General features: G+C 46.9%; 1 protein-coding gene across 1 annotated transcript in view; it reads right to left on the bottom strand.

The window, feature by feature from the left end:
* KCNK10 (potassium two pore domain channel subfamily K member 10) overlaps window positions 1–23,295 on the bottom strand; it is a 105,996-nt gene extending 82,701 nt beyond the window's left edge. The window contains exon 1 of the mRNA XM_036325524.1: window positions 22,863–23,295. Coding sequence (XP_036181417.1) covers window positions 22,863–22,914 — 52 coding nt within the window. The 5' untranslated portion in view covers window positions 22,915–23,295. The remainder of the gene's footprint in view (window positions 1–22,862) is intronic.
* Window positions 23,296–24,169: the final 874 nt, after the last annotated feature.

The following is a 24,169-nucleotide window of genomic DNA, read 5'->3' as shown; positions in this document are numbered from 1 at the left end:
ACATACCTAGGTTGCAGGTTTGATCCTCGCCACGTCAACCAATTGATGTATTTCTCACATCGATGTTTCTTTCTCTTTCTCTCTCTCCCTCCCTCCTTCTCATTCTCTCTAAAAATCAATGGAAAAAAATATCCTTGGGTGAGGATTTTAAAAAAAGAAATGAATTGTAATAATGACGTCTGGTGTCAGGTGGGTACTAGACTTATCAGAGGGATGGTTTTATAAGTTATCTAAATGTCTAACCACTATGAGGTACACCTGAAACTAATATATGCGGAATGTCAACTGTAATTGAAAAATAAAACAATTAAAAAAGCAAAAATAAACATAAAGGAAAAATGAAAAAATACTCTGTCCTTGATGCATTTAGTCCTGAGTCCTAGAATGGGCTGGATCCCACTTGGGTTGGACTCTGTCACCTGAAGTAGAAACCATCCTAACAGATACATTGGCTGATCCAGTGCCCACATTTATGCCGAGAAGGTTCAGGTCTCAATGAATCCTTAGACACAAATGGCCTCACACTGCAAAGGCTCACACGAAGCTCTGATGGGTCTTCAGGTCACCAGTTTCAGCAGCAGTGTTGCCGTTAGGATCAATTCCCGACCTGAAAATACCAGCTTTCTCTTTCTTCACCTAAATTTAACATGCAACTTCAAGGGTACTGTCCCAACCTTCCCTTCTTGGTGCATTATAATGTTACTTTCAACCGTTAGAATACACTTAAACACAGTCACCTATGACCCTTGTTTAGGTTATACATTTCTCACTGTGCATTCATTAACGTCCTAATTCAGAATACTCCAATTCTCTTCAATGTATTTCTTATATGTATTTCCCCATATGTTTGTTCTTTTAGTGGAAACTCTAAGACAGGGAACGAGTCTCTTTGTGGGACACCTTGCACACGGCTATGAGTAGTTTGGTACTCAACAAATGCTTAATGACAAACAGTGGTGACAAGGGTGACATTGGTTGTGTTGCATCATTAGAAAGACAACTTTTCTGACCATTCATTGGAGATGGTTCTTCTGAATTAATATATTAATGTCACCTTTGTAAGAATGAATTAGTTGTTAGGTGAACAATTTAGAATTCTTCCTAGTTCTCAGCTTTGAATAGCTACTTTTGGTGTTTTTTTAAAAAATATATTTTTATTAATTTCAGGGAGGAAGGGAGAGGGAGAGATCGAAACATCAATTATGAGAGAGTATCATTGATCAGCTGCCTCCTGCGTGCCCCCTACTGGGGATCAAGCCTGCAAAGAGGGCATGTTCCCGTGACTGGAATGGAACCTGGGACCCTTCAGTCTGCAGGCTGACGCTCTATCCGCTGAGCCAAACAAGCTAGGGCTACTTTTGGTGTTTGAAAGCTTGGACTCTTTCTTATAATTTATAAAATTCTTCTTAGCTATTTGATAACTCTAAGTAAAATAAAATAGTGATTTAAAATAATGAACCCAAACATTTTAAATTTCCTTGAAATCTGCAAAGGATCATAATCTAAAAGCAGTCTATTCAGGGCAGAACATCCTTACAAATATTAGAAACATAATTAAAATTATTCATCCGTTTTCAGCTATGGACTGTAAGCTCATCTCTACAGCAAGCTCCTCTGGGGGTCATGAGCTTTATTAAAGTACCCATCACTGAGTTCTGGAATCCTAGCAACAAGAGCACACCCAGTCTGATTGGAGTAAAGTACACATTTTTGAACTTCAGTATTTAACTCACCTGGCTACCAGGTACTTCCTTGGGCCTTCTGGGCACTCGCTCCCTCCCAATCTGGTCCATTCCATGTGCCTGTGCCACAGCACACAGGGAAGTTACTCAAGACATTGGTGGACTTCTGCTCAGTGGCCTTAATTTTGGATTCTGATGCTACTATATGTACTTGTTCATGAACTTTTCTGAGACCTCTTATGATTGGACATAGGGTCACTGCATGATCTGTGACTTTGTGTTTGTTTGTTTTTTTTCAGTCCTCACATGGGGATATTTTTCCATTGATTTTTAGAGAGAGTGGAAGAGAGAGAGAAAGACAGAGAGAAATATCAACGTGAGAGAAACACATTGATTAGTTGCCTCCTGCATATGCCTTGACCAGGGCCTGGGTCAGGGAGGAGCCTGCAACTGAGATACATGCCCTTGACCAGAATCAAACCTGGGACCCTTGGGTCTGCAGGCCAACCCTCTATCCACTGAGCCAAACCAGCTAGGGCTGATCTGAGACTTTGGATGTGTGCAGCATGTTGGAAGTGGAGTGGACTTTGATGCTCCAAAATCCAAAGCCTGCATCTTGGTGCAAGAACTGACTTGCATAGGATGCTGGGCAAGTCACTTACCCTCTCTGAGCCCCAATTCCACACATGAAACCAGGATAATAATGGCACCCTCTAAATACCTATCTTACAGGCTTGTTATTTTTTAATATGTTTTTATTGATTTCAGAGAGGAAGAGAGAGAGATGGAAACATCAATGATGAGAGAGAATCATTGATTGGCATGCCCCCAACTAATGATCAAGCCTGCAATCCGGGCATGTGCCTTTGACTGGAATTGAACCTGGGACCCTTCAGTCCGCAGGTCGACGCTCTATCCACTGAGCCAAACCAGCTAAGGCAAGGCTTGTTATTTTTAAAAAACAGTGCATTTGATTAAAAACCACAACGAGATAGCACCTCACACTGTTAGAATGGCTATTATAAAAAAGACAAGAGATAATAGATGCTATAGAGGATGTTGAGAAAAGGGAAGCCTGGTGCACTGCTGCTGGGAATGTAAATTGGTACAGATACTATGGAAAACAGTATGAACGTTTCACAAGAAAGTAAAAATAGAATTGCCATATGATCCAGTAATTCCACTTTTGGGTATATATCCAAAGGGAATGAAGTCAGTATCCTGATGAGATAACTGGACTCCCGTGTTCATTGTAGCATTATTCACAATTGCCGAAGTGTGGAAACAACTTAAATGTCCATCAACAGATGGATGGATTAAAAAATGGGATACACACACACACACACACACACACACACACACACACACACACACAGGAATACTATTCAGCCTTAAAAGAGAAGGCAATCCTGCCATTTGCAACAACATGGATGAACCTGGAAGACATTATGCGAAGTGAAATAAGTCAGACCGGGAAAGACAAAAACTGCATGGTATGTAGAATCTAAAAAAGAAAAAAAGAGTTGAACCCACAGAAAGAGAGTAGAATGCTGGCTGCCAGGGGCTGGGGGCAGGAGGAAACAGGGAGAATCTGTTGAAAAGGTACATACTTACAGCTCTAAGATGGCTAAGGCCTGAGGATCTAATGACTAACATGGTGACTATAGTTGATATCATTGGAATTTGCTAAGAGAGTTGAACGTAAGTGTTCTCACAAAGAAACGCAACTATGTGAGGAGATGGATGCATTCATTAACTCAATGCGGGGGGGGGGGAATCCTTTCGTAATGTGTACGTATATCAATCATCACATGATGCACTTTAAGTACATGGCAGTTTGTCAATTTTACCTCGATGAGCTAAAAATTATGGTGTATTTGAAATGAATAATAATAGTGCATGTGATAAAGGAATGTCGCTACTATCACTGTAACTTCATTTTTCACTTTACCAGACGGACTCTAGCCTTCCATCTCCCATGCTGCAGCCCTAAGTGCCATTTCTCATTCCTCCCGCTCATTTCTGATGTCTGGCAGAGTCTGACCGCCATGAATTTATGTGGCAGCTCAAAGAGGAAGAGAAGAGGCAGAGACTCCAGGCATCAGAGACTTTCTCTACTGTTCAGCTTGAACCACTGGTTCTCTATCACCTTCTAACCTAACCTGGGCATCCTGACACCCAAATTCTAACATCCCTGGGCCAACTACAATGCCCTAAAACTAGAGGCCTAACGTTAGTCCTAAACCCCAAAAGGGGTCACATATTGGTTGTGCAAATATCTCCTATCAAATCATCAGGTACAAAATGCATCATTATTTTTTTGTACTTCTAATAAATTAATGATGCCAATTGAATGATTATGTACCATGGGTAGAGAGACACATTCTGATTTCAGAAATGTTATATAATGAAAATAATGCATCTTATAATTAATGCAGTACAATGGAACAGTTTCTCTTGGAGAAACATTAAAAAGTACAAAATATGGCTCTTATTCTTGTTTTCAAGAGTACTGCACAGAGCCTGGCGGACGGCAAATGAATATTTGTTAAATGAATAAATGTATGCATGAATGAATGCACTTCCTAACAGCCACATTAGGAGGTTCTGTTATTCAAAAAGAAAATGTGATGCAACAGGAAAATCATGTTAAAACTTAAACACATCATTTCACCAAACATTCCCCTCGAATTCATTTATAAAATAAGCTTCACTCCGAACAGTTTGTTGTGTCCTTCGCAAAAGGGACACCTAGATATAGTAATTGATTCAAAAGCCTACTGTCTACCTAATGGCCTGTTTGAAGGTAGACACTATTGTTAAGTGTGCGGTATCTGGGACCATAAAACATCAGGTGCCTATTCAGACTCATCTGGCAGCGTCTTCAGAGTACACTTTGGGTTCCTATCAGCTAGGACACAGCATTGCCGTCTTTGATAACCGGGAAAACAGATCCCTTTAACAGTGCCTTCTCCTTTCTCTTGTACCACTAAATTGGCTATAGACTGCCTGGCACCCAGCCAATCCCTGCACGGTGATGGGGATGAAGGCAAGTGAGTCACAGTCGTCAAAGACGCTTCCGTTAGAAGAATTCAGCATCTGCTTCCTGCCAGAGCAGCTCCCAAGGGTTGCTTTGCCCTACTCATTGCCATTAAAATTAGTGCATTTCTCCCTGGCCAGTGTGGTTCAGTTGGTTAGAGCATTGTCCTGTACATGGAAGGGCCACAAGTTTGATTCCCAGTCAGGGTGCATACCCAGGTTGTGGGTTCAATTCCCAGTCAGGGTGGGTGCAGGTCAGGGTGCATGCAGAAGGCAACCAATCGACGTTTTCCTCCCCTCCCCTCCCTCCCCTCCCCTCCCCTCCCCTCCCCTCCCCTCCCCTCCCCTCCCCTCCCCTCCTCCCTCCCCTCTCCTCTCCCCTCCCCTCCCCTCCCCTCCCCTCTCCTCTCCTCTCTTCTCCCCTCCCCTCCCCTCCCCTCCCCTCCCCTCTCCTCTCCTCCCCTCCCCTCCCCTCTCCTCCTCTCCCCCTCCCCCTCTCCTCCCCACCCCTCCCCTCCCCTCCCCTCCTCTCCCTTCCCCTCCCCTCCGTCCCTCCCTCCTCCTCCTCCTCCTCCTCCTCCTCCTCCTCCTCCTCCTCCTCCTCCTCCTCTCTCCTCTCTCTAAAAATCAATGTAAAATATTAAAAAATTAGTGCATTTCACCTCATGGGCTACAGAGATAGGCATTATATAAAATAGATGAAAAGAAATATAGATGGATGTTGGAGATTCATAAATGTAGAAGGTTCTCTGGGAAAACTTCTGGTGACAGGTGCCACCAGCATCAGAGGGCCACTCTTCTCTTTGCTCTGAATTTCAGCCCCTGCTCTGGCCAAACCTTCGTCTGCTGTTTGCTTGAATGCATTCACTCTAGACTTTTCTCTGTGTCGAGGGAGGATGGTGCCCGCAGCCATAGGAGGTCAGATCCTTTGCAGGTGAAACACAAGGCACTGGAATAGAGGCATCCTGCCCATAGCTGTTCCTCTGTGCAGGGAGATTGCAGGGGAAATGACTACTGTAGGGATCACAACCAGTCACTCAAATGACTTTTCACGGAGACTGTGGACCAGTTTCCCAAAACAGGCTACCCTTGTGCAAGTCAAGAGCAATGATGTCCATTCTCAGTGTGACCTAAATGACTCTAGAGTTGAAAAGCCCACACAGACATGATACAGCTATTTATCCTTGTGGCTACGTACAGACAAAATAAAAGGAATCCACAGACAATGGACTGACTGCCTCTGTTCTTTCACAGCGAAGAATTATCCACCAGATGCCACCTCCCCTTCACCCACGGGCCCCAGAACTGCAATCCTCATCTTCTTTCCCTATAATCAATGTCTCCCAATATTCCATACCTCGTGGATGACACTGCTTTCCTATAATTTAAGAGAAAGAATTGACTCCACTAAGCTGGTGGCCAGTAGATCCCTAGACCTTTCTTCTTCACTCCCCCAGTGGTCCCTCTAGCCCAGACCTCTGAGAGGATCTCAATATTTTTCACCCGGTTACTGCACTTTCTTCCCAATAGTCTTTTGCTTGTCATTATTCCTGCCTCCAATTCACAACCTGTCTTGTGTCATAGTTTTAATTCCCTGTGCCATCAGAATGGAAACTCCTTAAAGGCAGAGAGCATCCAATGATCATCTCAGAATCAATCGCTGAGCCTGGCACACGTGTTTAATAAATATTCCAAATAGAAATGGAGTCCCAAACGTACTGGGGTAAAAAAAAAATAAGTAAATCCATATTACTCACAGACTCTGGATTTGCAAATCCTCCTTGCTAAAATTCATCTGTAACCCCGAATCAATACTGATGGCACTTTTGCAGACATGTGCAGAGCCACAAAATGCTTGAGTCGTTCAACACATGTGTTCCCAGGTGCGATCGAATATGGCAATGTGCTGCCTTCTTGCATCAGCTCTCATACTGTGTCTATTTAGTACCACATTTTTCACAATATTTGGTGGGTTTTTTTGTCATTTAATTGTTTAAAACTGCACTCAAGCACAGTGTTGAAGTTCTGTCTAGTGTTTCTGAGTGCCGGGTTTGATGCCTTATGGAGAAAATATGTGTGCTGTTGCCATGAGGTCAATGTTAATGAATCAACAATACACATCCCAGAAGGTGCCTTTAAACAGAAACACACAGAAAACAAGGTTATGTACTGATCAGCTGATGAAAACGTGGTGAGGCTTGCAGGAACCTACCCCTGTATTTTCCCTAGAAGCAGTGGTTGGTGTTCAATAACTCAGTGATTGCAGCCACTTTATAGGACACAGCTACTGCAGATGACAAGAGTCAACTGTGCTTCATTTTGCCATCTTTTCAGAAGGAGGATTATGGGAGCAACGGTTTGATGAGGCTGAGATGAGTCTCATCAAGCCTTAACCTCTCTTTTCATGCTTTATGGATTACTCAGCAGCACAGGTTTTGTGCTGAAAATGTCTTGGGGAGAAAGCTGCTGCTTAGCTGTAGACGGCATCCCCTGAGAGCCATTAGCCTGCCTGGGCAGCATCTGGGGCACTGTACCCTATCCGCTCACTGGAAGCTAGCTGGCTGGGGAATCAGGCAGAGAAGCCAGAGAAAAATAAAGCTTTATCCTAGGTCTTAATGTGGGTTCCCCTAAAAGCTGATCCAAGATAAGGACTTGAGCACAGTAGTTGTTTGGGAGGTGAAGAAAGTACCCGTATGGGAGTAGAAAAGAAAGGGGACTGGAAAGCAGCCAAGAAAACCAATAAAAAGTGAGTATCAAGCTAGCTATCCCTGTGGGAGAATGGAAACGTTCCCTCTGGGGAACCTGGGACCTCACGTAAAACATATTCCTGAGTTCTCTTACCATGGCTGAGGGAATTGGGGTGTTTTTACACCATCTCTCATTGGTCATTGGCCGAGGGCTGCTCTGGGGGTGCACCAAGTCCCCTGCACTTTCTGTATCCCATGGGAGCAGCAGAGAAAAAGGCCAAAAAGGCAAGACTTGGCCCTCAGAAGTCAGCCAGTTTTCCCTGAGTGCCAAGAGCCAAGGGGTAAGGAGGGGTACATCTGTGACATCATCCCGGGCTGACGTTGAAAGTCACATAAACCAAGAGGGGGAACAAGGCCACTCCCATGAGAAATTTACAAAACAAGCACATCCCTGCTTCCTGAACCCTGGGGTCTTCATGTACTTTCAGCTAACTCGCTACTTCAAAGACCAATTCCCACCTTTCTTAAGTCAAAGTAAAGTTTAATGGTGTTGCCAGAGGACCTAGGAGGTACAACTGGTTATTTACCTTCTTCTTTGGTAGCAGATGGAAGGTTCATTTGCATTTTAATGATCAAATGGGGTCTTTTCCCTGGACTAACATGAGGGAGAAGGGCAGGACAGAAGCAGTTATTGGCAATCATGGGGAATCCAGCTCTTCACAGGATGGGCTGTGTCACCATCAGAGACTAGCTAGTTTCTTGATGCACATCCAAGGAAGACACACATCCCACTTCAAGAGCCAGCTGGTGCTAGGCCTTTCCCGTCCACAAACACCAGCATGGGGGTGGCAGAGCTGGGGGACAAACCTGAGCTCTGGCCTCATCACACGCCCTTCATCTCCATCACAGAATGGCCATTGTTACCACCGTCAGCACCACCAGGCAGGGTTCCCCCCCTTGCTAAGACCAGTTTAAAATAGAGCAGAAACCTCTGGTAGCTGCTGGCTGGCTGGCTCCTACAGGTCTCTCCCAGCCACTCAGATAAGAATCCTAGCAGTGAAGTGTGCCCTCATCCACACAGTGCCGAAAACTCCTGGCAAAACTCTCACAGCTCCCTGGATTCACAGTGGACACCCCAGCCAGTCCCTCCCTGGATTGGTAGTGGATACCCCAGCCAGTCCCTCCCTGGATTGGTAGTGGATACCCCAGCCAGTCCCTCCCTGGATTGGTAGTGGATACCCCAGCCAGTCCCTCCCTGGATTGGTAGTGGACACTCCAACCAGCTGCTGCCTCCTTAAGCCCTCATGACCCAGGCTGGCATGTTGGAGTCACTGTTGACCTGGCTGCCCCAGCACCCCAAATGTAGCAAGGAGACTACCAGGCTCATAACCAACAGGTGCCCCAATTTCCCCCTGTTCAGAAGATGTGTCAATTTAGACATGTTGGAAGCCATGTGTACCAGAATACCCATCTGCCAGAGAGAGAGAGAGAGAGAGAGAGAGAGAGAGAGACAGAGAGATGGAGAGAGCTTTTAAGTAGCTAACATTTGGGCCTCCTGCAATTCCTCGGAGATTAATTTCCATGTCATAATTCTGGGGAGACTCAAACTCGTCACATCCCAGCGATATATGCACAAGCCACATGGTCTTAATGAACAAAGGTTCTTAATAAAATGTCAACACAATCAAGGCAGTTCTGAGGCCTCTGAAATCGCTGAATTTTCTAACAGAATACTGCTGCCTTCATCAGGATCAACCTTCCTTTCCTACTCAATTATCAAATGAAACTTTTTTTTTTTTGCAGAGCAATATAACATCAGAATGGCCTTATTTTCATCCTCGGTATTACATTTTTTCAATCCCTTTACTCGTGCCTGACAGAGATTTTTTGAATGCAGAGAAAGTGGGCTGAGTGTCTGTGAGAGCAGCTGAGCTCTGGCCAGTTGACAAGTTTCAGGAGGCAGAGACTGTGCTGTCCATCCCTGTGTCACCAGGCCTGGGGCAGCGCTGGGCACAAGGCAGGCGCTCAGTAAATATCCACTGATGCTCAGGTAGTGTGGCTCAGTGATTGAGCATCGACCTATGAGCCAGGAGGTCATGGCTCAATTCCCGATCAGGGCACATGCACAGGTTATGGGCTCAATCCCCAGTAGGGGGTGTGCAGGAAGCAACTCATCACTGATATTTCTGCCTCTCCCTCTCCCTTCCTCTCTAAAATCAATAAAAATATATTTAAAAATATTCACTAAGTAGGTGAATGGACATCTTCTCCTAGAGGCTGAATGTATACTCACATCCATACTTGTGGTAGACTTATGGAGAGCAAGAACAATCTCAGAGCCCGTATGCTGTAGGCCAGCGGTTCTCAACCTGTGGGTCCTGACCCCCTTGGGGGTCGAATGACCCTTTCATAGGGGTCGCCTAAGACCATCGGGAAAACACATATATAATTACATATTGTTTTTGTGATTAATCACTCTGCTTTAATTATGTTCAATTTGTAACAATGAACTTGGGGGTCACCACAACATGAGGAACTGTATTAAAGGGTCGCGGCATTAGGAAGGTTGAGAACCACTGCTGTAGGCTCTAGTACAGCTGTAGCTCTTTGTTAATTCTTCCCAAAGGAAGGGGGTGGGACAAACAGGCCCCAGCACCTGTCAGCTTTACCGTGAGAGGTGATGTTGAATAATGGAGGTTAGCAGATAAGCGCTCAAAGATGTGCTCTGTCCCCTCTGCCGCCTGGGCAGGGGCCGGCCACTTGACCTTTCTAGACTTCAGTGTGATCCTTTGAGAAGCCTCAGAGGATTTAGGTGTTTCAAAGTCCCTTCCAGTTTCTGAAGGGAGTTCAGTGTAAACTGGGCGACATTTACATGAGTGACAGGTTAGTGACAGTGCCCTTCTCCTCTATCACGCAACCTCTGCCTCTGCTCGCCTCCATCCCACCTGCCCCCGTCACACAACCGTACAAGCAGCCAGGGCCCTCACTCTGCTCCCTACACAGCACCTCCCAAAGCCTGTCTTCCATGCTCCTGACTTCTCCCTTCCCACTTTATCCCAACCCATCAATATGTTTTTAGCCCTGGGTTCTATCCCCTCTTGGCCCCGCGCGCTCATAGAAATTTGATTAACACGGCTGTACCCATGGGTAATGGAGAGCTCATATGTTATCCAGAGGAAATGTATTTGCATTTTAACCAGATGTGTTCTGGAGATGATGTTTTAATCCACATCTCTATCAGTGCATTGATCGTGGTATATGGTCATACTTGTTTATGCACCTGCCTTGGTGGCTAACTGTCGCTTTTCTGGGTATGAAACCTCAGTTCCTTTTCATCTTTCTCTGTCTAGTGCCTAGCTCGATTTCTGTGGGCACTCACTCAATAAATGTGTATGGAATAACCACATGGATGAATGAAAGGTTGATGAATAGAGCCGCTGATGGATTTTAGGCAATCTGATAGTCATGGGAAAGAGTGATGTGGGTCACTTGTAGACAGGGACTGATATGCTTTAATCCCACCCCCTGTGGCGGTCGGCTCGACCCGTCTTTAGACTGAGTCTGAATGCACAGCATTGCCTGCTGAGCAGGCATTCATGCTGCTATAGAAGCTGTGTTCTCACTCCGCCAGAGAAAGGGACCAGCCCGCCTTAGTCTCTCATTAATTCAGGCTTCAGGGGTGGCTTCTGAGCTGAGGCCACAAGGACTCAACTAGCAGGGGGCCCCATTGTAGTCAAAGGAGAAATACCCCAATGTCACAGTGCCTCCCGACACACCAGTAACAAAGTGACAGAGGGTATGGAGGGGATGCTGGCAATTCCTATGAGGGCCATTATGCTGAATGCTTCCAAAAGGCGTTTGAAGTACAATAAAATATGGGTGCACCATGGTTTTTGGGTTATTGCTGGTTGGCTGCAGATATGTAAAGTATCACAAAATCAAAGGCCATGTAACAAAGCCAGGGAAAAAGTAATTTTAATGAACAGAAACTGAAAACATGGGGGTCTATTCCTTTAAGATACATCTCCCATTTGCAGCCAGTAGTTTGCAACCAAAGATGTCAAGAAAAGCTATTTTCTTGTCCAAATATTTTTCAAAAATTCCTATGATTTCTTATAAGAAAACGGAATCCCCCAGATGAGCTCTGCCCCCAGCACCATGCCTGACACATAGTCGGTCCTCCATAAACATTTCCTGAAACAATCATTTGATTTATGAGTGGTGTAAATAAATTTTTTGAAATATATTTTTATTGATTTCAGAGAGGAAGGAAGAGGGAGAGAGAGATAGAATCATCAATGATGAGAGAGAATCATTGATTGGCTGCTTCCTGCACAACTCTTACTGGGGCTTGAGCCCACAACTTGTACATGTGCCCTGACCAGGAACTGAATCGTGACCTCCTGGTTCATAGGTTGATGCTCAACCACTGAGCCATGCTGGCTGGGCCATGTAAATAATTTCTAATCTAATAATAGACAAACATGGTAATTGACCATACCTCTGATATGCTTCCTATTGGCTAATCAGCAGGATATGCAAATTAACCCAACCAAGATGGCGGCCGGCAGCCACGCAGCTGAAGCGAGCAGGAGGCTTGCTTGCTCCAGTGATGGAGGAAGCCAAGGTTCCCCGCCTGCCAGCGGCCCAGCTCTGAGCTCCACTCTAAGCAACAAAGTTGCAATTATAGAAGCTAAACAAACCCCAGATACCTGCTTTCAGCAGGCCCTGGCCTCGGAGCTGGACCGGCAACAAAGTTTCAATTATAGAAGGTAAATAAATCCCAGAATTAAAAAAAAGAAAAAAAAGGAGAGTCTGGGAGCTTCTGTCGCTGGCTTGGACAGCCTGAAAACAGCCCTCAGCCCCTCATCCAGGCTGGCCAGGCACCCCAGTGGGGACCCCCACCCTGAAGGGGGTGCAGGCAGCCTGAAAACAGCCATCAGCCCCTCACCCAGGCTGGCCAGCACCCAAGCAGGACCCCCACCCTGATCCGGGACACCCTTCAGGGCAAACTACCTGGCCCCCACCCATGCACCAGGCCTCTATCCTATCTAGTAAAAGGGTAATATGCAAACTGACCCTAACAGCAGAAAGACTGGGAATGACTGGTCACTATGACACACACTGACCACCAGGGGGCAGATGCTCAATGCAGGAGGTGCCCTCTGGTGGTCAGTGAGCTCCCACATGGAGGAACTCTGCTCAGCCACAAGCCAGGCTGATGGCTGCCAGTACAGCGGTGGTGGTGGGAGCCTCTCCTGCCTCCTCAGCAGCGCTAAGGATGTCCGACTGCAGCTTAGGTCTGCTCCCCACTGGCAAGTGGACATCCCCCAATAGCTGCCGGGCTGCCAGAGGAATGTCTGATTGCCAGCTTAGGCCCAATCCCCCAAGGAGCAGGCCTAAGCCAGCAGGTGGTCATCCCCTGAGGGCCCCAGACTGCAAGAGGGCACAGGCCGGGCTGAGGGACGCCCCCCCACCCCCGAGTGCACAAATTTTTGTGCACTGGGCCTCTAGTTTAAAATATAAATCTGATTGTGTCATCTTCCTGCCTCAAACCATTTGGTGCCTTCCCACTATTCTCAGAAAAAAAAAAAAATTCCTTTACAATGCCTACTATACCTGGCCACCTTGCCATCCTCATATCACCATGACACACCTCAGTCTCCAGCCAGTATCAAACTCCAGATCTCCTGGCCAGAGACCTGAGCTCTCCTTACTGTACCTCATTGCCATTCTTTGTTCTTTTATAACACATCTGAAACTCCAGACATCTAAACCAGATTGTAAGTGTAGGAGTGTTATTTGAAACAAGGAGTGCCACAAGCCACCATCATTATGCACAGCTACATTTAAATCTGAAGTATGCACACTACATGACTTAAGATCAATTTTTCACAGTAGAAATTGAAACACTAAGGAATCATAGGCATGTGGCTTAGACTGGGTCATAATACCAGTTATAGGTCCAAGAATTGAAAATGAAGAATCAATGGGAAGTTCAATCACCAGTGTAGAAACCACCCTGAAAGTCAGTCACTGTATGGGGCCAGGGGGCAGGGTAGGGAGGAAAGGTGCAAGGAGTGAGGATAGTTTCTGGATAAAGGAATTGAGGGGAAAACAACAGAACCAGAGGGGGGTACAATGGCTTAGCCACATCTGGACAATTTTTCAGCCCATGGTTACTATGGTTACAGATGCCATGAGAGTTGGCCCAGGCAGCCTTATTCAACCCACTCTCCCCATGCCCTGGGGCTCGCCTCTCTTTGCCATTTTGTGCATGGACAGTGACATAGTCAACAAAGCCCATGGTGGCAGTAAAAAAAACTGTCTTCATTCTCCTCTGCCCTAGACACTGAAGCTCCAACACTGTCTGCAGAATATGAAACTGCCTCGGAAATAAGCTAGGCATTCAATGTTTGGCAGCATGGGAACCTCGAAGCTATCAAATGCATCTTACTTCCTGGAAATCATTTTCTCTTTCAGAATGCGAAGCAACAACAACAACAACAAAAAGCAACAAGGTAGTAAAAAGATGTTTACTGGGCCCTGGCTGGCATCGCTCAGTTGGTTGGAGCATTGTTTCATAGGCTGAAGGGCTGTGGGTTTGATTCCCGGGTGGGGCACATACTTAGGTTGCTGGTTCCATCCCTGGCGGGGGCATGCATGCAAGGCAACTCATTGATGTCCTCTCTCCCACCGATGTTTCTCTCTCTCTCCTTCCTCTCTCTCTCTAAAACCAATAAGCATATCCTCAGGTGAGGATTAAATATACATATATTTACTGGAAATAGGACAGGGAGGGCTGACAGTCCTTACCAATGGCTTCTGCTTGTGTATGTGTCGTCATTCCCAGGCACACTGTCCCTGTCATCTTGGCTACACCCTGACTTGTGCTTAGATCACACCACATGGACAGGAGGGCTGCTGCAGACACACAGCAGACACCCACCCCTGACCTTTCTGCTGCTCAGCCTGAAGGATGTCCTGCTCTTCTGGTTTTATCCAAGGAGGCTAGGTTTTCAGTCACGAATATGTAAAGGAAGGGGGTTGTCAAAGAAGGGGACTCTGGGACACCTCAGGTGCATGAGGCGTCACTCTCAACCTCTCGATTCACAGTGAGAAGAAACAGATTACTTTGTGTGGCCATTTTTGGGTGAATGTTTTACAGATCTACACATAGCATGGTGCCCACACAAGACAGACTTACTGGATGCTTTCTGTATTTGAATAATCTGCTTAGAATGGGAGGTAGGCTGTTATAAGACTATATTTACATTTTACATAAATTCTCTTTCTTCTCACCATCTTTCAAATATACCACCTCGGGCAATGAGCAATTGGAGGTGTAAATGGAGTTCAATGAACCATGGCTCTGTGGGAAACTGGGAAAGGCAGGATTAAATGAAATCAACTAGGTTTCTTTTCTGTAGGATTGTCAGGGGAGGGGTACAAGTTAGAGGTGAGAGTGACAGCATTAGCCGACACCCAGGTTCAAGTCACAGAGCTACAAGGTGACTTGGGACATGTTGCTTAAGCTCTGGGATAATAATTTTACTTGCTTCTTTGGCCTAGAACGAGAAGTATAGGAGATCATGACTATAGAGTTCTTATCACTATGCCAGGCACTTTGTATGTATTCAATAATAGGGGAAATGCTTATGGTGATTTTAAAATGTGCTCGAATCATTTCCTCCCTTCCAGCGTGAGCCTACTCCACCTCCCTTCCCAAGTGTGAACTAAACTTAGGGACTCTCATCTAATGAAAAGAATGTGGTGGTAAATCCATTTGAAACAACATGGATGGACCTTGAGGGCACTATGCTAAGTGAAATAAGTCAGACAGAGAAAGGCAAATACCATATGATTTCACTTATATGTGGATTCCAAAACAATCAAAATCATAGAAACAGAGAACAGATTGGTGGTTACCAGAGGCAGGGCGTTGGGGGTGGGTAAAATGGGTGAAGGTGGTGGAAACATTAAAGAGAGGATTAGAAAATCAGACTTCATTTTCAATTCATACTAGTCAGTTTTAGACACTTGTGAGGGAAAATGAATCTCACACTTTGCAAACCACAAATAAATGTTTTTAAGTAAACATGAGGTTTCTGTTTCTCCATTCTGGGTAACAGTCATGAACTTGATGTAAAAAAAAAAAACCCCAAAAACAGTAGCTTCCACTGAGAGTACCACTCAGATCAGAGCCAAAGAGAGGAAGGTCCCTTTGACCTCCTTAAAGAAAAAGGATGTTCCAAAGATTGTCTGAGCCATGATTTGGTTTAGGCTTCTTTCCCAGCGGTGTCAGGGGAGCGTCATCATCCTTCTGCAATCGCAGTGGTTGCAGGGTAGACTTGCGATTGGGCAGGCTGACTGTGAACATCTTTCCTCCAGAAGAAATCTGCCACGTGGGTGTCACCAACATGGTGCTGGTGCCATGTTTAGGGAGATTCCGTAACCAAGTCTGAGCCCCTAACCAACTCTAACCCTGTCTGGTCATCCAGTCAGTGTCCTTTAGAACAGAATTTGAGTGCAGCAAAATTCATCCCTTGTATGCACCCTCCTGCTTCAGCCAAGCTAGCTGTGCAAACCTCCTAATTGACTATCAATACAATCGCTTCATTCTGTTCATCATTAAACACATTCTAATTCCCTATGGAATGTAGAAAGTAAAAGGAATCCTCTCTCCAAGAAGAACATGTTTCTTGCTGACAGTGGGTCCCTAGTTCTGTGCCTCTATCAGATACACTTTATCCCACATCTCAGTTGTGGTTGAAGTCTCCCAAATTTGGGGTAAGATGTGGATTGTTTTTTAAATGTATCTGATTTAAGATGATACTCATATAGAGACTGCTATGGACTGAATCATATCCCCCCAAAAACTCATGTTGAAAATGTAACCCCAATGTGACTGTAATAGAAATGAGGCCTTTAGGAGGTAATTAAGGTTAAATGAGGTCATGAGGGTGGGGATGTAATTCATAGGGCTTGTGCCCTTTCAGAAGAGGAAAGAGACACCAGAGCTATCTCTTTCCACCATGTGAGGACACAGTGAGAAGGTGGCCATCTGTAAGCCATGAGGAGAGCCCTCACCAGGCATCAACCCTGCTAGCCCTTGATCTTGGACTTCCAGTTTCCAGAACTGTGAGAAAAGAAATTTCTATTGTTTAAGCCTCCCTGTCTATTGTATTTTGTTATGACAGTCTGAGCAGATGAATACAGAGCCAAAACACAGATGTTTTGGAAATGGGAGAAGTAACAAAGTCAACCTAGCTAGTCTTCATTCTACCAAAAAATCGCTGGGATTGGCAAAGGATGACGAAGCTCCCTTAGACACCTCTGGAATAGAAGCCTGGATGAAACCTTGGCTCAGACAGTCTTTGGAACATCTTTCCTCTCTACTTTCTAGGATAATTGTGGTGATTTTGGCACATTATTAATCCCATTTGGAAAGCTGATCTCTTGAAAGTTGGATATTAAATCAAAACAGATTATTTTCTTTCCAGAAAATCTAAGCTACACAAATGAGTTTGGAAACACATTAATGAAGATGGCAGCCGAGTGGCCTTGCAAGTTGAGCATGGCTCACATTCAACGAGACCAGAATCTCTTTTTAGCCAGGAGAGAAGTGGGATCCCAGAGACTTGAACTGGATTCTTGGGATGAAGTGTGACCAGTGCAAAACCAACCTGCAAAAAACAGCCATCGACTGAGAATTCACTGATCAACCAAGAGCCTTTTTTTCTCTAAATCCTTCAGAGCAACCTCTGAATACATTTTTGGATAAGAAAGAACAGGAAAGTGTAGAAGGGAGGAAAGCTTGAGAGAAATTGCCCTGGACATAAACACCAAAAGGCCTGGGTTGGACCCAGCTCTACCTGTTTGCAGTCCTGGACCGCCCCCTCCCCCCCCACCCCAAACAAGTCTTTACTCTTTCTACTGCCAACAGTAAATCTAGATCCAATATTGACAAAAAGAGGGCTGCTTAAAGAACAAGTGAGATAATTTGTAAAAAGTGTTCTGTAAACTGAAAGATGCTACACACATAAAATACAGGCTTCTCTGGAATTTTGCATTAAAATGTGCACTAAAAACACAGGGTTTTTTAAAAAAACACCTTCAGCTCTGCAGCTTTGATTTAAATACCTCAAAAGAGTTACACACCAATGGCCAATATGAGCCAAATTATTCACTGGACACCAAACAGATCTGTGTCAGCTCACCTAGTCGTCCCCACCTCATGTCTAGCCTGCCTTTCACTCCTGGTGAACCGAAGAACAGAAGGAAAACAGCCTGCTGGAGGTGTGAGAGAGCTGGGAGCCTGCAAGGAAGAGGTGATATTGCTGTCCTTTCTGATACTCCGTTATTTAGAGATATCCTTCCCTTCTCCTTTGTGTACTTTGCCTTTTGTAGCTCGGGGAAGTCCTGGAATTTCCATCCTGCATGGAGCCTGAGAGATCCTCTCCAATCCATTCTTCCATGCATTCATCCATTCAGCAAAAGGCAACTGAGTTAGTGACTCCTGTGTGTCAGGCACTTCCCTGGGCACTGGGGTTATGATGGGGAAAGTTCCTGCTCTTGGAGCTCACATGCTAGTGAGGGCACATGAGTAAGCAGGATGGCTTCAGATCAGGACAAGTGCCAGGAAAACAACTGAACAGTTGACACAGTGACAGGGCTGGGGAAGGAGAGGAGAGGTCTTCAGAGGGGACAGGGAAGTCCTTTGCTAATGAGCTGGCATTTGAGCTGAGATTCAAAGGGCAGAAAGCAGTCAGTCATGCAAACATGCATTGTAAGCTATGGGAAGTGCAAGTGCAAGGCCCTGAGACAGGAACAAGTGTCCTCTATTTGAGGAACAAAGGAAGCCAAGTGGCCCAAAAGTCAGATGCAGGGGGAACGTTGAAGAGGTGGGCCAAAGAGGCCAATAGGGCCAATGTCCCCCTTGCGCATGGCAGGAGAGTGAAGCCCAAAGGGGCTCAATGAGCAGCCCGAAGTCTAACAGCTTACTGCGAAGCTACTTCTAGCAACTTGTTCTTCTGCCCCCAAATCAAGAGTTTTTAAAGCCATATTTATCAGCTTCTCTCAAACTATGGGAATATTGTTTGCTATTTTTATTGTGTGTTTTTTAAAGCCCTTAACATACATAAAGCCAGCAAACCAATCCCAATTTTCAGCAGAAAAATTATCAAGCGATCCCAGCAATTTAAAATACATGTAAGTTCTGTCATGGAAGCTGGAACTCAGTGTCAATCTACTTTTGTTTGGTCCTACACAAACAGGAGCCATTGGTTAAAGGTTTAGCTTTGCAAATAGGAGGGAGGCCAGAGCTCACCAGAGAATAATCATTTCACCTTTAGGTCTTAATTTGACACCTAAACCTCTTGACGGTGCTTTGCGTAATTCACCCAAGTGCAATCAAAACCAATCTGTTCTCAATCCGCCTTCATTTTGAACGATTAAATTGTCAGGTAACGGTGCTGTAAGCAAAACATTGTAATTACAACTTTCCTCCACAATCGGTGAGCGCCTCCACCTGAAGGTTCAAATCTGTGAATACCCAAATCCTACAGTCCATTTAACGTGAATTATCTCTTCACTTCTCTGGTATAATTCTAGGTTCCCCTTTATCTTTGTCCTGCTAAACACACTTGGCCTGTGTAGATGCAAACCTCCAAAGAACAGACCCAAAGTCTGTCCAGTGACCAGTGACTGGTTCACCAGAGGAAGATGCAGAGATGCTATCTGGCTGGACGGGTTAGTGGGAAAGGCTCATTCACTGCCTGCCTCCCCTCTCCTTCTCCCCTCCTTTCTCTTTCTCCTCCTCCAGTATCTCCTCCTCCCCGTCTTCCTCCCCTCTTTTTCTTTTTCTCCTTGAAACAAGCTTCTCCAGTCCCTGAACTCTGGGAGCCTCACAAGGCAAGGGCCAGAGGTCCCAACAACTTAAGAGATAGACTTAAAGAGTGCTTAAGGGCCTATAGTATAATCCATCCCCACCACCTATTATCTCTATAACTTTGGGCAAGTTACTCAACCTCTCTGTTCCCTCAACTATAAAATAAGGACAGTATCTTCCACCTGAGATTAAATAAAGAAGATGAAATAAATTAATCTTCTATTGTATAATTAATTTTAGTAATTTATTTATTTAATGCATGTAAAACGATACGACGTCTGGCACATAGTTCTATACAGGTGTGAGATATGTCACCGTCACTTCCACTCTTCTTCTGCCTCCACCCTTTTGGCTAGGGAAAACTATTGTCACCCCAGCTTCAGGAACAGTTGTGCATGACAGCCAAGCACCTTACTGGTAGCAGCTCAGGGGTGTCCTAATGGCAATCCAGTGTCAAATGGGGACAATCATACTTATACCATCAGACAAGCATTATGAAAATGATTATCCTATATAATAAAAGGCTAATATGCAAATTGTCCCCTCGACTGGGAGTTCGACCCAGAGTCTGACCAGGGGAGATTAATCAGGGGGTAGGGCCAGCTGACCAACTGCCCACGGCCCCTCCCCCCAGCCACCCAATCGGCCAGATTGGGGTGGGCTGGCTGGATCCCACCCATGCACGAATTCGTGCACCAGGCCTCTAGTATGAAATAATGTACAGAACACATCTGACATGCAATGATTGCTCATCAAATGCTGTTATTTTTATTAGGGTCTTTTCACTTTCAGCATCAATGGTTGTGATTGTAGATGCTACTTGCTTACTTCTTCACTGTGTCAGGCTCTAACATGTGGGATTCATCTGTGTTTATCACTGTGGCATAAATATCTAGAGAATGATAGTCATATAGAAATGTAGTTTAAAAGCCAAGGCAAGCTTCACGGAGGCAGCCCCACAGTCCTCCCTATCAAAGCTCCTTGAAGATCCCAACCTGACTCTTTAGACAACTGCCCACTTGACACACCTCTTGATGGACACAGGGACATCTCTTACTCAGCAGGTCCTGGATTGAACTCATGAGCTTTCCCTCAAGACTGGTCCTGCCCTGCTGTCTCAGTCATTCCAATTCCTCCACTTCCACAAATTCTTCACTCAAAGCCTGTAGATTTCGTGTCCTCGGTAGCCCCCTACTCCATCCACTTCTCCTTCCCTCGCCCTTGACACCATGGTATCTGGTCCCTCACATCCACTAGAGCTACACAGCACTTGTTTTGAAACTTGAAACCCTTCAGTGACTTAAGATAATGACTATGGTCCTCCTGCATGCCACAATCACACCCTACCTGCAAGAACAGGTGGCTTCGGGGTCTGATCCTGCAGATTCCCCAGCCATACCTCAAAACACACACTCCCCTGCTTTCTGCTCAAGCCATAGAAACTTCCTTTCAGTTCCTCAAATACACATCTGCCTCGGGGCCATTGCACTTGCTGTTTCCTTTTCTGCAACAGTCCTCCTCATTAGTCATTTAATCCCTACATATCCTCCAGGTCTCAATACAAGTGTCTGAATGCATTCCCTGACTACCCACCTCCCCTTGATTCTTGTCAATCTCTTCTATCAGATACTTTCTTAAAACACTGCTGCTCTCCTTCATGGAACATACATCTATACTAATAAAAGGGTATTACGCTAATTAGACCAGGAGACCTTCTGGATGTCCTTCCAGACAAAGCCATGGTGGTGGGGGCAAGGCAGAGGCAGTTAGGGGCGATCAGGCCAGGAGGGGAGGGCAGTTGGGGGTGATCAGGTCAGCAGGGTCGAGGGGAAGTTGGGGGTGAACAGGCTGGCGGGGGGGGCGGCAATTGGTGGGCTATCAGGTTGGCAGGGAAGGCAGTTGGGGGTGAGAAGGCTGGTGGGGGGACAGTTAGGGGCAAGTAGGCCGGCAGGCAGAGTGGTTAGGGGTGATCAGGCAGGCAGGCAGGTGAGCGGTTAGGAGCCAGCGGTCCCAGATTGCGAGAGGGATGTCCGACTGCTGGTTTAGGCCTGATCCCACACCAGCAGTCGGACATCCCCTGAGGGGTCCCAGATTGGAGAGGGTGCAGGCTGGGCTGAGGGACACCCTCTTCCCACCACCCCGCCCCCCCGCCCCCGCCTGCACGATTTTGTGCACCGGACCACTAGTAAGCTTATAATTATGCATTACTCAGTGCAATGATTGGTTTAGGTCTGTCTCCCTCACTATAAACTCTAAGAAGGCAGGGCTGTTGTCTGTGTTATTCTAACTGTATTTCCAGTACCTGGGACAGCAGTTGTTATGTAGCAGGTATTCAATGACTATGTTTTGCAGGGAATTAGAAAAAAACAAACAAAAACAAAACAAAAACCAAGGCACACTTCCATATTCCCAAAGATCTAGAGACAAAAGGGAAGATGTAGGTCATATTTAAGGTGTAACAGCCTCAGGGTTAAAAACTGGCACTATCTCTCCACTCTTCAGTAGCCAGTCAATCCATAAGACATTTACTTAAGGAGTGAGTGGGTTTCCTCCTTTCCAGTCTGGAGAAAAGAAAAGAAAAAGTACTCTCAGAGAACACTAAACACACTCTCACACACACGCACACACATCTAAAAAAGGAATTTCAACCCCAATATATACAGAGGTGTGTCCAAGCCAGAATCAGCCTTTAGATAAGAGAAATGTTAAATACAGCATTCTTGTCAAAACTGGACACTAGCTTTCAACTTGTCCCAGTCCCATATGCTCTCAAGAGGAGCCTTAGCATCTGTATGCTAATTACAGACACGGTGGCCAGCGCTAGGCACAGCAAATGTGACTTAGTCTCTTGCCTGGAGGAAACATTGTCCAACATTCTTAGCTTGTAAATGACACTACTGCTTGGACTGCCCCCTCCCCAGCCCTTTCCAGCCCCACCCTGTTCACAAACCACTGCCCCCTCCTCCTTCTACTCAGGTCAGAGCCAAACTAGCTGCCTGGTTTGGTAATAAGATTGAGGGAAGACTCAGAAGGCCCCCTGGGCTCCATTATTACGCACGCCCTACAAGAAGGGCCACCTCCAGGGACTGTTGCTGTAGATTTGAGCTCCACTTGCTGCCAGGAAACCTTTCCCATTGAGGACACCCTGAGCAGGCAGCGCAGCAGCCCCAGGTCCAGGGGGAGGCACCCCACCCATCTGCCAGAGAGACAAAGATCACCAGAAACAAAGGGCACACACAGACCCGCACACACACCAAGTCAAAAGCAAATACCGACACTTGGTGCAATTTCAAGCCAAACAGCCAGCTTGATGTATCTTTAAATAGATTTTGCAACAATCCAGGAGGGACAATGACTATATGATAATGACAGGCACTATCTGGGTTTGGAACCCACGCTGCCTCCACCCTCCTCCCACCCTTACTGCTGTTCCCAGGCGCATTTTTCTGCCTCAGGACACACACTGCCGGGAGCAAGAGTGCTTCCACTCGCGGAGGCGCGCACACGCCGGAGGTGGAGGCAGGGCAGGCAGGGCGAGGGCGGCCAAAAGTAGGAGATACCAACCTTTAGGATCCCAGTTAACCTGTTTTCTTGGAGTCTCGATTGGAAATTTCATTGCTCCGTTGCCCAGATGGGGAGGAAAGGGAAAGAATCAAAATGATAAAGTCCTCAAGCTTTCAACACCTCGGCACAGCAGTCCAACAAAAACAATTTCCAAGGATGGGGGAGCCCTGGACCGGCTCGCGAAGGAACCCCAGAGAAAGACAAATGGAAAATAGTGGCTTAGGAGAGAACTGGAGGCGGCTGGGATGTTTGCACCGGTTGAGGGGTGCCTGGGAGCAACCCCCTGGGTACAAGGAAAAGTGTGGTCCGCGAGGGGAGGATGGAGGAGGCTCGGGAAGATGGAAAACGCCGAGCTTCGCAAACGCGTGCGGGCAGGTCGGGGCTGAGCCGCTGGAGGGCTGCGGAGGGAGAAGCCCACTGCATGTCACTCCAGCCCCCAAGGCGTGTGCACACACTCCCGCACACACACTGGCCCGGCGCGCGCTCCGGCGGCGGGCACGTCAGCCTGGTTCGGTGGTGCAGAGCGCACGCCCCACCCCACCAGTGGCTCCTCGCCTGCAGGCGACGCCCCCCACTCTCCACCCCCGAAAAGCCATTGGACAGAGGGGTGGCGCGGCGCGCAGGGAGCTCGCAGCGAGGGCGGGCGACCCTCCCTGCTTGCGCTTTGCTCTGCAGAAGCCGCGCCAAGACGGGAGATCGAGGCGGCTGGAGATGCCTGGCCAGGGCTCTGCCCCTGGCGCCTGGCCTGAGACAGCGGCAGCTGCGGACTTGCCCCGCCGTGTGCGTGCGGTGCGGGCTGCGGGAAGCTGCGGGTCGGGAAGCTGCGGTGGGGCGGGCGCAGGCGGCGGGCGCACAGCTACTTACTGGTTCCGCGGGCGGGCGGGGAGGCAGGCGCGGCTCTTGGTGGAGTTGCCGCCGGAGACACGCTTGGCTGCCTGGAAGGCGCTGCAGGAGGTGGAAGAAGAGCCGAGGTGGCCCTGCCGCAGACCTGTGCTTCAGGGGTCACCTCTTGTCATCGCTCCCACCCTGGGCGCACCCCGCTTCTTTTCTCACTTCATTTTTCACTCCGGTGTCCTCCCGCGCCAGGTGCTCCCGCCCGCGCCCCGAATGAATCTACATCCCCGGCGCGCTCGGAGGACGCAGGTGCCAGCCATGAGCCTTTTGTTCTGGGACCGTTCAGATCAGCTCTGCTCTCCCGCCCAGGAAGCTCGCCCCCCAGGCACAGCCCCGGTTCTTCTCCTGCTACCTGCGGGCGGCTGAGGCCGCTGGTTGGAGGCCGGGGAAGAGGGTGGAGAGAGACGCAGCGG

Source organism: Myotis myotis, unplaced genomic scaffold (assembly GCF_014108235.1).
Source record: "Myotis myotis isolate mMyoMyo1 unplaced genomic scaffold, mMyoMyo1.p scaffold_m19_p_1, whole genome shotgun sequence".
Lineage (NCBI taxonomy): Eukaryota > Metazoa > Chordata > Mammalia > Chiroptera > Vespertilionidae > Myotis > Myotis myotis.
The sequence above is the reverse complement of the archived record's forward strand: the minus strand, read 5'-3'. Positions and strand labels throughout refer to the sequence as shown.